The sequence below is a fragment of the Anolis sagrei genome, chromosome 5 (genome assembly GCF_037176765.1).
Source record: "Anolis sagrei isolate rAnoSag1 chromosome 5, rAnoSag1.mat, whole genome shotgun sequence".
NCBI lineage: Eukaryota > Metazoa > Chordata > Lepidosauria > Squamata > Dactyloidae > Anolis > Anolis sagrei.
In genome coordinates this window covers 1,236,828-1,251,008 of record NC_090025.1, presented here as the reverse complement: position 1 = coordinate 1,251,008, position 14,181 = coordinate 1,236,828, and the positions used below count along the sequence as shown (strand labels likewise).

The following is a 14,181-nucleotide window of genomic DNA, read 5'->3' as shown; positions in this document are numbered from 1 at the left end:
AACATGATAACATCAGATGAAAGACAGCTGTCACAAAAATAATCTGAAACGCAGAAGATGCGCGCAAACGCACAGTAGGGCTGGGCAGTTTCGTTTGTTAATTTCGTAATTCGTTATTAATTCGTATTTAAATTAGCTTACGATCCGATATTGAGCCATGCAGGAATAGTGTGAGGAGTAAATTAGATTCGAAACAATTTTTTCAATGTATTTCGTAATTATTTTGTTATTATTTCGAAATTAATTTCGTAATTTTTTCGTAATTATTTCGTACTTATTTCCGCATGCCTGGTGCAAGTTTTATAGTTGTTGTTAGTTTTATCACACCAACAGTCAACAACAGAGGGAGAGGGAAGCTTCAGAAGTTCCCCCTGTCCCATTGGGAGGTTTTTTTAGCATATTGCGCAATCGCGTCCACCATTAACGAATCGATTCAAAATTAACGAAATTTCGTAAATAACGAAACTTTGAAATCTCAAATTTCGGAAGTCTTTAGAATTTAGAAACGCTAGTGCCCCCTGGAAACGAATCGAGTTTAGAAACATTTTTTTCCGTGGATACCCAGCCCTAACGCACAGGTGTGCAGTGCCCCCTCCCCACTGTCCCACCCAGGCCGCCACAGGTTTCGAGGCCTGCATAGAGACCCCCCCCCCCCTCACCTTCATCTGCTCCTCGTCCAGGATTTCCATGAAGCCGTCATCTTCGTCGGAGAGGAAGGAGGCCAAGGAGGAGCGGCGGAGGAAGGCCGGGCTTTGGGGTCCGGGCCCCGCGTTCTCCTTCTCTGGGCTGCAGAACTGAAAGAACATGGTGATTTAAATGTAATGAATTGTTGTAATAGTTTAAACTGTGTGGCAAAGCAATGCTTGATTCCTAGAGCGTAATTTTGGAGTGTTCCAGTAACGTGTTGACATTCTGAAGAAATCAGATAGCCATGTGGTTCCAGCTTCCAGTGATGTACAGCTAAGTAGAATGGATGTATTTTATCCTGCTCCTGTAAACAGTGTAAACTGCAATAAAAGGTAAGAGCCGCTCTGGGCTTTGGAGCTTCATTATCTGTTTTTGTGCCTTTGAGCAGATGCTCAGAGGTGAATAAATCAACAAGAGGCACAGGCAGAGCATACAATCATAGAGTTGGAAGAGATGGGCTATCATCCAGTCCAACCCCATTCTGCCAAGAAGCAGGAATATTGCATTCAAAGCACCCGACAGATGGCCATCCAGCCTCTGTTTAAAAGCTTCCACAGAAGGAGCCTCCACCACACTCTGGAGCAGGGAGTTCCACTGCTGAACGGCTCTCACAGTCATGTTCAGGTGGAATCTCCTTTCTTGTAGTTTCCATTGCGTCCTAGTCTCCAGGGAAGCAGAAAACAAGCTCCCTCCCTCCTCCTCCTCCCTGTGGCTTCCTCTCACATATTTCTACATGGCTATCATGTCTCCTCTCAGCCTTCTCTTCTTCAGGCTAAACATGCCCAGCTCTTTAAGCCGCTCCTCACAGGGCTTGTTCTCCAGACCCTTGAATTGTGGCTGGAAGCAGTCCAGCTGCACTTCCTCCCACTGCACCCAGTTTGATACTCTAGGAACCATGACTGTATTAGGACTAGAAAGTTTGTGTTGAAGTTGCTGGTTTTTTTTTTACGAACTCTGTTGCACAAGTGCCGCATTTTTTTTACTTTTTGTGCTGCTCTTTTCTGAATGTACAAAAGACTCATCTTCTGCTGGTCTGCACACACCGTCAAGCCGTAACACAGGACACACTCCACGTACGCATGCACACGCATCCAACTCCCCTTTGCCCCTCACTCACTCACCATGAGGTCCGGGGCCGAACTAGGCCGGTGTGCAAAGGGGTCCCGCTCCACCGCACCGCGCAGAGATCCGAACCGGCCGCTCGGGCGCAGGGGCTTCTTGAAGAGGGAGCCCTCCTGGATTGAAATGGCAGGAAAGAGAGGGAAAGAGATGCTCAGTAAGCAGAATCTGCAGCTTTCCCAGCGCCTGATGGAGTCTCCTTCTCTGGAGACTGGAAGGACATCTGTCAGGAGAGCTTTGGTTGTGCCCTCCTGTCAGGCAGAAAAGGGTTGAACTGCATGGCTCTTCCAACTCTGAGGGACTGGGGTGTCCCTTTTCTCTCCCTTGAATTTAATTTTGTGACGATGTTTACAGCACCGTGAAAAAGGGGGACATAATAATATTAATAATAACAACAACAACAACAATAACAATAATAATTTATTTGCATCCTGCCACATGTCCAATTAATTAAGACAAACAACCAAATTAACTTAAGTCAACAAAAAGCAATGCAAAATAAAATAAAAACATATTAAATTGACACAGCATAATAATAATAACAACAACAACTTTATTTATACCCCGCCACCATCTTCCCGAAGGGACTTGGGGTGGCTAACATCAGGCCAAACCCAAGAATGGACCTTGATTTTGGGAATTGTAGTTCACCTGCATTCAGTGATAATGTGACCCCCCACCAACAATGGACTGGGACCAAATCTTGATTTTGGGAGTTGTACTTCTGGTTTGGGGGTGGATGTCCTTGGACCTGGGAGTTGTAGTTCACCCTTATCCCAAGAGCACTGAAGCCAGCCAATGATGGATCTGGACCACACTTGGCACGCAGACCCAACCTGGCCTGGCCTGGCTTGGGGGTGACTGTCCTTGGCATTTGGGAGTTGCAGTTCACCTGCATCAAGAGAGCTTTGAACGCAGCCAGCGTCCGATCTGGACCAAAATTGGCGCATAGACTCAACATGGCCTGGCTTGGGGGTGATTGTCCTTGGCATCTGCGAGTTGTAGTTCACCCTTATCCAGAGAGCATTGAAGCCAACTGATGATGAATCTGGATCAAACTTGGCACAGACCCAAGTTGGTCAACTGCGCTTACAGACAGGGTTTGGGGGTGACTGACCTTGGACTTGCGAGTTGTAGTTCACCCTTGTCCAGAGAGCACTGAACCCAGCTGCCTATGGATGTGGACCACACTTGGCATACATACCCAACATGGCCCACTCTGCATACAGCCAAGGTTTGGGGGTGATTGTCCTTGGCATCTGGGAGTTGCAGTTCACCTGCATCAAGAGAGCTCTGAACGCAGCCAACGTCCGATCTGGACCAAACTTGGCGCATAGACTCAACACGGCCAACTTTGAATACTAGTGGGGTTTGGGTGAATGATCCATAATTTTGGGAATTGCAGTTCACCCACATCCGTATGCATTTTCTAATGGGAGCATCCATTAAAAAAACAACAACAGGGAAGACTGGCTTTTTTTCTGAGAGAAAGAGTTACAAATTGCCAAACTGATATGATCACCTTTTTCAAGTAACCTGGGCACTGCTGGGTCCCCAAGCTCGTAAAATTATGGAGATGACATAGTGTTAAAAGGGCATAACAGCAGAATCGTGCCATGCTCAAACCAAGTTGCGATCCACTAGAATCCACAGTTCTGGGCACCACAATTCAAGAGAGATATTGACTCTAAGCTGGAATGTGTCCAAAGGAGAGCGACTAAAATGATAAAAGGTCTGGAGAACAAGCCCTATGAGGAGCGGCTTAAGGAGCTGGGCATGTTTAGCCTGAAGAAGAGAAGGCTGAGAGGAGATATGATGATAGCCATGTATAAATATGTGAGAGGAAGCCACAGGGAGGAGGAGGGAGCAAGCTTGTTTTCTGCTTCCCTGGAGACTAGGGCGCAATGGAACAATGGCTTCAAACTACAAGAGAGGAGATTCCACCTGAACATGAGGAAGAACTTCCTGACTGTGAGAGCCGTTCAGCAGTGGAACTCTCTGCCCCGGAGTGTGGTGGAGGCTCCTTCTTTGGAAGCTTTTAAGCAGAGGCTGGATGGCCATCTGTCAGGGGTGATTTGAATGCAATATTCCTGCTTCTTGGCAGAATGGGGTTGGACTGGATGGCCCATGAGGTCTCTTCCAACTCTTTGATTCTATGAATCATAAACTAATTTGAGTCCAAAAGGCAGAATGTGACTTACCTTCTCGGCATTGCTGCCAAGCGGCGAGTCCCGCTCGAGAGCGGCCGGGCTGTTGAACTCCTTGGAGTTGGAGATGTTCCTCAGGGCGGGGCTGGCCCCCAGGAGCCTCACCTGTTGAGAAAGCCAGCCGGAGTCAATGGTCAGTGGCCACACTCCTCCGGCCACAAAAGGCAGACACAGAAGTGCCCGTGACAGGTGTCGGGGTTTTATCAATGTTTTTATTCCATTTGAAGATGACACATACACACATCTGACACTTCCCACCACCACCATCACCACCACGAGGGTTGTTTCCTTTTACATGTTGATCCTTTTTGAGATGATCTTTATATATTTATATATTATATAACCCTTATATCTTATTTCTTAGGGCTTGATCTCTAGAATGATTCACCCTATAATTCTTGACCCAGTTCCATCTTTCATCAATTTCTCACATTCCATTTTCATTACCTTTTGACTCATTTAATTTTGCAACCACACTCTCATTACATCCAGACTACTGCAATGCACTCTACGTGGGACTGCCTTTGAAGACTGTTCAGAAGCTTCAACTAGTCTGGGGCTGCCATGTTAATAACTGGGGCGGCATACAGTTATTAACATGGCAGCCCCATATTACGCCAGCTCTCCCATATTACGCCAGCTCCACTGGCTGCCAGTTTGCTACTGGGCACAATTCAAAGTGCTGGCTTTAGCCTATCAAGCCCTAAATGGCTCCAGCCCAGTTTACCTGTCCCAACACACCTCCCCCTATGAACCATCACGGAGATTAAGATCCTTCGGGTAGGCCCTGCTTTCCATCCTGCCATTGTCACAGGCGCGATTGGTGGGGACAAGAGACAGGGCCTTCTCGGTGATGGCTCCCTGGCTATGGAACCCCCTTCCTGGTGAGATCAGGCTGGCCCCCTCCCTCCTGTCCTTTGGAAGGATGGCCAAAACTTGGCTGTGGGACCAAGCCTTTGGGGCCGGGCAAGAATTCTGTCGAAGGCTTTCATGGCCGGAATCACTGGGTTGTTGTAGGTTTTTCCGGGTTATATGGCCACGTTCTAGAGGCGCAGGATTTCTTCTGCCCATTCATGCTTTGCCTGTGCCTCTTGATGATTTATTGGCCTCTGAGCATGTCCTCAAAGGCACAAAAACAAAGAATGAAGCTCCAAAGCCCAGAGCGGCTCTGATCTTTTATTGCAATTTACACTATTTACAGGAGCAGGATAAAATACGCCCATTCATGCCTCTAGAACAGTGATGGGCAACCTTTTGAGTTTGGTGTGTCAAAATTTGCCAAAAGCCTGAGCATAACTTGGGTGGGGTGATAGGTTCACCATCACGGAACTAAGTAATGGATAACCAAACATTGCTACATAAGGAGACCCTTTTCCTTTTCAACAGTGTGCCAGATCTGTGAGGGATGCAGCCTGTCCGTCCACCCTTCACCACCTTCCAAGACGTCCTAGAATCCTAGAATCCAAGAGTTGGAAGAGACCTCATGGGCCATCCAGTCCAACCCCATTCTGCCAAGAAGCAGGAATATTGCATTCAAAGCACCCCTGGCAGATGGCCATCCAGCCTCATAGAATCCAAGAGTTGGAAGAGACCTCATGGGCCATCCAGTCCAACCCCATTCTGCCAAGAAGCAGGAATATTGCATTCAAAGCACCCCTGACAGATGGCCATCCAGCCTCTGCTTAAAAGCTTCCAAAGAAGGAGCCTCCACCACACTCCGGGGCAGAGAGTTCCACTGCTGAACAGCTCTGACAGTCAGGAAGTTCTTCCTCATGTTCAGATGGAATCTCCTCTCTTGTAGTTTGAAGCCATTGTTCCATTGCGTCCTAGTCTCCAGGGAAGCAGAAAACAAGCTTGCTCCCTCCTCCTCCCTGTGGCTTCCTCTCACATATTTGTACATAGCTATCATATCTCCTCTCAGCCTTCTCTTCTTCAGGCTAAACATGCCCAGCTCCTTGAGCCGCTCCTCATAGGGCTTGTTCTCCAGACCCTTGATGATTTGAGTCGCCCTCCTCTGGACACATTCCAGCTTGTCAATATCTCTCTTGAATTGTGGTGCCAAAGCCCAGAGCGGCTCTTATCTTTTATTGCAATTTACACTATTTACAGGAGCAGGATAAAATACGCCCATTCATGCCTCTAGAACAGTGATGGGCAACCTTTTGAGCTTGGTGTGTCAAAATTCCCCAAAAACCTGAGTATAACTTGGGTGGGGTGTCAACTATGAGAAAAAATAGACATAATTTTGCAATAGTTATAGTTTAAATAAGAAAAATATATAATCCATGCTGAGTTATGGAGTGAACAATGCTCAAATGTGCAGATGTTAAATTTGTAGAGCCTTTTACACATTTAAGGATGGAATTAGATTGGCTCTTATAAGGTGCACTTCTCTGTATGCAGCTGCATGTGTCTGCGTGTCAGTGCTGACACACATGTCATAGGTTCACCATCACGGCTCTAGAACATGGCCATATAACCCAGAAAAACCTACAACAACCCGATCTTGAATTCCATTTGATCCACTGTATACTGATCCCATTTTTAAAACTAATTTGTATTAGTTATGCTAAATTATTTACAAAATGGTAAAATCTTGGGGGCACAAAGACACCTGGAGGGAAGGCCCAAGTTGGCCCATTGTCTCTAAGGGAAATGACTCAAAGGGACCCGCCTCTGCATCCCAATTCTTCCAAGGAAACACTCTGCAGACGTCTCTTTAACACCAGTGATGCTTCACTTGAGTATCAAACGTGGTGTGGTCACTTACCGGCAAGGACTGGATCCGTCGGATGGGAAAGGAATCCCTAGGAAGGAAAAGAGACACCATCAGGCCACCCCCTTTTGTGTGTGTATGTATATTATTTATTTATTTATTTATTTATTTACTTTACTTGTATACCGCAGTTTCTCAGCCCAACAGGCGACTCAACGCGGTTTACAACAAGGATAAGAATCAATCAACGATATACAGTTTAAAACCATAAAAGCATAATATACAATATTGACACAACAATAGACAACACAATGCATCTCATAACTAGAGTCGTGATCCAATCTGTCGTCCAAATTTCCATTCCTGTAATCATCACATTCATTGCACTGTTTAACCGAATGCCCGTTCAAACATCCAAGTTTTTAGTCTTTTCCGGAAAACCATCAATGAGGGGGCTGATCTTACCTCCATGGGAAGGGCGTTCCATAGTCGAGGGGCTACCACAGAAAAGGCCCTGTCTCTCGTCCCCGCCAGCCGCACCTGTGAAGCAGGCGGGATAGAGAGCAGGGCCCCCCCAGAAGATCTTAGGGTCCTGGTGGGCTGATAGGCCGAGATACGTTTGGATAGGTAGGTTGGGCGAGAACCGTTTAGGGCTTTAAAGGCCAACGCCAACACTTTGAATTCAGCCCGGTAGCAGATCGGCAGCCAGTGGAGCTGGTGCAGCAAAGGAGTTGTATGCTCCCTGCGCTCCGCTCCTGTTAGTATCATGGCTGCCGAGCGTTGGACTAGCTGGAGCTTCCGAGCCGTCTTCAAAGGCAACCCCACGTAGAGAGCGTTGCAGTAGTCTAGACGGGATGTAACCAGAGCGTGGACTACCGTGGCCAAGTCAGACTTCCCAAGGTACGGGCGCAGCTGGCGCACGAGTTTTAACTGTGCGAATGCTCCCCTGGTCACCGCCAAAACCTGAGCTTCCAGGCTCAGCGATGAGTCCAGGGTCACACCCAAACTGCGAACCTGCGTCTATATATATACATGCATCTGTATGTATATATAAGGTAAAGATAAAGGTTTTCCCCAGCATTAAGTCCAGTCGTGTCCAACTCTGGGGGGTGGTGCTCATCTCCATTTCTAGCCGAAGAGCCGGCATTGCCCATAGACACCTCCAAGATCATGTGGCTGGCATGAATGCATGGAGCGACATTACCTCCCTGCAGAAGTGGTACGCACTGTATTCATCAGCAAATACTATTTTGTTTGCAGGGTTTTGAAAATTGAGGGGTGCATTAGATGGTGCATGAGAAGCGAATCAAGACAGTAATGCTCTTTTGGGGCAAACAAGGAAAGGGAACGGACACAAAACAAGCCTCTTGCACCAGCAGGAGTGGCTTCTCTATTCCAGGCACAACAATGCAACCACAACGCACAACAGCAGAGCCACGGGCTTACCTTTGGGGGCCTTTCCAGGACTCCAAGGCCGTCCTCTCAAACCTGTTGGAGGGAAAGAAAGAGAGTGTGATTCTGGCACCCAGGAAAGAGAGATTTTTTTTTTGGTCGTGTCAGGAGCAAGTCGCTTCTGGTGTGAGAGAATTGGCCGTCTGCAAGGACGTTGCCCAGGGGACGCCTGGATGATTTGATGTTTTTATCATCCTTGTGGGAGGCTTCTCTCCTGTCCCCTTTGCATGAGGAGCTGGAGCTGATAGAAGGAGCTCATCCGCCTCTCGCCGGATTCGAACCTGTGACCTGTCGGTCTTCAGTCCTGCCGGCACAGGGGTTGAACCCACTGCGCCACTGGCGAAAGAGAGATGCAACCTAGGATTTGCAGGTCAACCAATAGAATTACCCTGTTCTAGAGCTGGAAGGGACCCCCAGGGGCCACCCAGCCCAACCTAGTTTCTGCCAGGCAAGAGAAATACAAACCAAGCCTTCCCAACAGATGGCCCTCCAGCCTCCAGAGAAGGAAGGCGGCCCCACCAGACATAAACATTAGGCCTGGGTAACAACGGAAAAATTTGTTTGTAAAATCGATTCGTTTTTTGGGTTTTTTGCGTTTTGATATTTAAAAGAATTCCGAAATTTTCCTTAAAAAAAGTTTGATATTTATGAAATTTCGTAAATGGTAAAAAAATTACAAAACAATAACGAAACAATAACGAATCGATTCGTTAATGGCGGCCGCAATCGCGCAATACGCTAAAAAAACTTCTGAAGCTTCCCTCTCCCTCTGTTGTTGACTGTTGGTGTGATATTATAATTTGTTTTCACTAATTAAACAAAAAACAACTATAAAACTTGCCCCAGACACGCGGAAATAATAACGAAACGACCTCAAACCAATAACGAAACGAATACATAACGAAATACGAAGCATTTACGAAACGAATTGAAAAATTCGTTTCGTTTTTAAGTTGCTCCAGAATGGTTCGTTATCGCTTCGTTAACAAAAAAAACCAAAAAAAAAAACAAACGAATTTTTAACAAATTACGAATTAACGAAACGAAACCGCCCAGCCCTAACAAACATCATCATCATAATGATTCAAGAGGCTCTCCAAGGCGCTGGTCCTGATCCCTGAAACATTGCCATCCCCATCCTAACCCAAAAGTAGGACTTGCAAAATCTGCTCCGCTTTTGCATGACCATCCTGGCTTCACAAATTAAACTTTGTAAAAGGTCTTTTTTCTCAATGGCAGAAACTGACCACCTTGGGACTGACCACCTTGGAGCAGGAACTGGAAACCCAAAATATGTGCCTGCACCATCCCAGGATGGCAAACCGGGCTCAGCTCTGCCCATCGTGTTTTGCAGAGTTAGCATTATAGGAAATAGGAGGCCTGTCAATTGTGCTCAGAGGCACTCTTGGGGATGCATCTAATCTAAATGATGATGATGATGATATAGGCTGCAATCTGAAACTCAAGCACCACATGCTTTGTGCTGGGACACAAGACACAAGAACAAGCAAAACAAGGCTGGCGGCCAAGAATCATAGAATCATAGAATCCTAGAATCCAGTCCAACCCCATTCTGCCAAGAAGCAGGAATATTGCATTCAAATCACCCCTGACAGATGGCCATCCAGCCTCTGCTTAAAAGCTTCCAAAGAAGGAGCCTCCACCACACTCCCTCCGGGGCAGAGAGTTCCACTGCTGAACGGCTCTCACAGTCAGGAAGTTCTTCCTCATGTTCAGATGGAATCTCCTCTCTTGTAGTTTGAAGCCATTGTTCCATTGCATCCTAGTTTCCAAGGAAGCAGAAAAGAAGCTTGCTCCCTCCTCCTCCCTGTGGCTTCCTCTCACATATTTATACATGGCTATCATGTCTCCTCTCAGCCTTCTCTTCTTCAGGCTAAACAAGAGAAAACTCCACTTCCACACTTTGAAAAGTGAATTTGTCAAAGTGCTAACACAATGAAGAAACCTAAAAGAATTCTCCACCTTGTGCGACTGTGGAGCAGAACAGACAACTCCGCACCTGTATGCTTGTCTGCAATGCCCTGCCTCACGCACAGAGGAGGAATTGTTGGAGGCTACAGACAATGCTGTCGCTGTTGCACGTTTCTGGCCAAATCATATTTAGCTACTTGTTTGGTCAAAAGATATTTAGCCACTTGTGCTCCTTCTAGGTTATTGCAAGTGTGTTTATTGTAATCTTATATTGCTACGCTGTCATTTGTTTTATGTAATTGCTTTATTATTGTAACCTGTTTGTGAGTTGTCCATTTTGGCTAGGAGGTCTGGAGTTATGTAGCATCTGTAGAACATTTTGTATACATTATCTCTAATTGAAGCTGCCACTGTAAATTTAAATCCGTTGTTCCACAGGTTTTCCCAGGTGTCCAAATCTATGCTTCTCCCTAACTCTTTTGCCCATGAGATCATGGGGGTTTTAACACGGTTATCTTCCAAATTATAGTGTAGAATATATTTGTATAATCTGGCTATTAAGCCTTTCCCCCCTTTATCTAATATAGTTTCCAGATCTGATTTTTTTTTTGAAGCAAATCCCCTCTTCTCGTCTTTTTTGAATCTATCGTATAATTGATGATATCGGAACCAATCTTTAATACCCAATTCGTCTTTTCCCCTCAGTGCCCATTGGCCCTGATTATTATTATTATTATTTTACCAGTTTTGTACTCATTTACGCAATGCGTTTGATGATACGAAATAAATTTGTAGGCTTGCAAAGCGCCTACAAATGCAACAGACCACCACATGGCCCAGTTTTGTACTCTTTTTTTTGCAATGCGTTTGATGATACGAAATAAATAAAAAGTGCAGGAGTGCCCGCAAAGCGCCTACAAATGCAACAGACCACCAATGGCCCTGTGATTTATGGATTGCAAATCACAAGACATTCAGCCACTTGTGCTCCTTCTATTTTTACCAGTTTTATACTCTTTTTTTGCAATGCATTTGATGATACGAAATAAACAAAAAGTGCATGAGTGCCCTGTAAAGCGCCTACAAATGCAACAGACCACCAATGGCCCTGCGATTTCTGGAGTGCAAATCAAAAGGTATTTACCCACTTGTGCTCCTTCTGTTTTTACCAATTTTGTACTCATTTATGCAATGTTTTTGATGATATAAAATAAACAAAAAGTGCAAGAGTGCCTGCAAAGCGCCTACAAATGCAACAGGCCACCAATGGCCCTGTGATTTATGGAGCGCAAATAACAAGACATTCAGCCACTTGTGCTCCTTCTATTTTTACCAGTGTTTTTCTTTTGCAATGCATTTGATGATACGAACTAAACAAAAAGTGCAGGAGTGCCTGCAAAGTGCCTACAAATGCAACAACCCACCAATAGCCCTGTGATTTCTGGAGTGCAAAAGGGCCCCCGTTATCATGTGCATCCAAAACTGTGCACAGTGGTGCCTGGTCTCTTCCCCCAAAGAATGGAGAGAAGAGGGGGTGTCCTGAGGGGCCCCCACAGAAGTACAAAGGGGAGGGGGTGAAAGGAAGCCCATCAAGAGGACAACACGAGGTGGTGGCGGTGGAGCTTGCTTGTTGTGAGGCTCCCAAGGAAGCAACGCCTGCCTTTCCAGGGGCCTCTCCTCTGCAAAGGGAAGAATGGAATGCAGGCGGCAGATGTTTGCGGTTACAAAGAAAGAAAGAAAGAAAGAAAGGAAGGAAGGAAGGAAGGAAAGCCTGCCCCTCCCTTTCTCCCTCGGCTGCCATCTGCCTCATTTGCACATTTGCAGCAGCAGCTGCGGCCAAGAAAAAAAACGGCTGGGGATCTTTCTTTCTTGGCGTGTGGGGCAGGAAGTAGGCCCACAACCAGACATGTCGTGGTTTAAAGCCTCAGCCAAATGCCGCCTTAAAGAGAAACATTGGCTTTTTTAAAAAGGGAGGCCCCCAACGAACCCAGAGCAAAACGTGCAGGGTGTGCTTTCCCAATGCCACCGTTTTCACGGCCACTTTTCAAGAATTGCAGCAGACACACATGCCTCGCTCGTCTCCCCAAAACCAAGCCACTCAAGGCGTGCAGCAGCCAATTTATTTACTACTAGCTGTACCCTGCCATGCGTTGCTGTGGCCCAGTCTGTGTATATGTGCTTTGTGTGTGTATATATGTGTATATGCGTGTATATATTTGTGTGTATATGTGTGTTTGTGTACAGATGTGGTTTTGTGTACATATGTGGCCCAGTCTGTGTAAGTGTGGTTTGTGTGCATATATATGTGTGCTTTGTGTGTATATGTGCATATATGTGTTTGTGTATATATGTGGTTTTGCACATGCATGCTGTGGCCCAGTCTGTGTATATGTTTTGTGTGTGTATATTTTTGTGTATATATGTGTATGTATATACGTGGTTTTGTGCATGTGTGCTGTGGCCCAGTCTGTGTAAGTGTGCTTTGTGTGCATATACATGTGTATACGTGTGTATATATTTATGTATATGTGTATATATGTGTGTTTGTGTATATATGTGGTTTTGCACATACGTGCTGTGGCCCAGTCTGTGTATGTTTTGTGTGTGTATATATGCGCATATATGTGTGTGTGTGTGTATACTTTTGTGTATATATGTGTATGTATATATGTGGTTTTTGTGCATGTGTGCTGTGGCCCAGTCTGTGTAAGTGTGCTTTGTGTGCATATATATATGTGTATATATATTTATGTATATGAGTATATATGTGGTTTTGCGAATGCATGCTATGGCCCAATCTATGTATATGTTTTGTGTGTGTATATATATGTATATATACGTGTGTATATACTTTTGTGTATATATGTGTGTTTTTGTATATATGTGGTTTTGCACATGTGTTGTAATGCAATTTTTTTGGCTTTTTACATCTCTTTTGTTGCGTTTTTCAGTGTGTTTATGGCTGATGGTCACTCGTTGGCCTGAGAGGGGTCTTGTGTCCAAATTTGGTCCCAATTCGTCCAGTGGCTTTTGAGTTATGCTAATCCCACAAATGAACATGACGTTTTTATTTATATAGATACTAGCTGTCCCCTGCCACGCGTTGCTGTGGCCCAGTCTGTGTATATGTGTTTTGTGTGTATATATATTTGTGTATATGTGTGCTTGTGTGCTTATGTACATGCATTGTAATATATTTTTGGGTTTTTTTGCTTTTTAAGTCCCTTACGCTATGTTTTTCAACATTTTTATGCGTGATGGTCACTCATTGGCCTGAGAGGTGTCTTGTGTCCAAATTTGGTGTCAATTTGCTCAGTGGTTTTTGAGTTCTGTTCATCCCACAAACAAACATTACATTTTTATTTATTTACGATATTTGTATACAGTCCTTCTCAGCCCGCCCCCTCTCCCTAGGGAAACATCCACTCCGAGCTCCTCTCTCCCCTTTTGGTGCGCACAGAATTTACTCTACGGATCGTAAAACCCGCTTGGAAGGATCAGAGCTCCAACTTACACGTCTTCGAAGCTCCCCAGGTCCGACTCCCGCGGAGAATCCGGGCCGGCGGCTGTGGAGACACACAAAGCGCTTGAGTTGAAAACTGCATTGTCGAAGGCACATATACACACATATATACACACAAATGCCTTGTATACAGTGAACACTGACATACAACACACAAGCAAAGGCAAAGGCTTCCCTTTCCATCTCTGGCGCCTGGAGGCGAGGCTCAACTCTGGTCATGGGGAGGGGCTCTTCTTCCATTTTCCATAGACCTCCCCCCAGTCATGTTGCATGGGTACCTCTTCCACTAAGGCAGTACCTATTCATCTACTCACACTCCATGTTTTCGAACTGCTAGGTTGGCAGGAGCTAGGGTTAACAGCAGGAGCTCACCCCAGTCATGTTGCATGGGCGCCTTTTACCTTTCCACTAAAGCAGTACCTATTCATCTACTCACACTCCGTGTTTACAAAGTGCTACATTGGGAGGAGCTAGGGCTAACAGCGGGAGCTCACCAGAACCCATGGCTTCGAACTGCCAACCCTCCAGTCGTCAAGTTTTTCTGC

The 14,181-nt window shown here is 45.7% G+C and overlaps 1 protein-coding gene across 1 annotated transcript in view; it reads right to left on the bottom strand.

Moving 5' to 3' along the window:
• The window catches only part of CDC25B (cell division cycle 25B), a 57,924-nt gene that overhangs the window by 11,799 nt on the left and 31,944 nt on the right, over positions 1 to 14,181 (bottom strand). Inside the window, exons 3-8 of the mRNA XM_067468427.1 lie at positions 13,628 to 13,679; positions 8,176 to 8,217; positions 6,784 to 6,820; positions 4,008 to 4,118; positions 1,809 to 1,922; positions 660 to 794 (exon numbers count right to left, since the gene is read on the bottom strand). Of these exons, the coding sequence (XP_067324528.1) occupies positions 660 to 794; positions 1,809 to 1,922; positions 4,008 to 4,118; positions 6,784 to 6,820; positions 8,176 to 8,217; positions 13,628 to 13,679 (491 nt within the window). The remainder of the gene's footprint in view (positions 1 to 659; positions 795 to 1,808; positions 1,923 to 4,007; positions 4,119 to 6,783; positions 6,821 to 8,175; positions 8,218 to 13,627; positions 13,680 to 14,181) is intronic.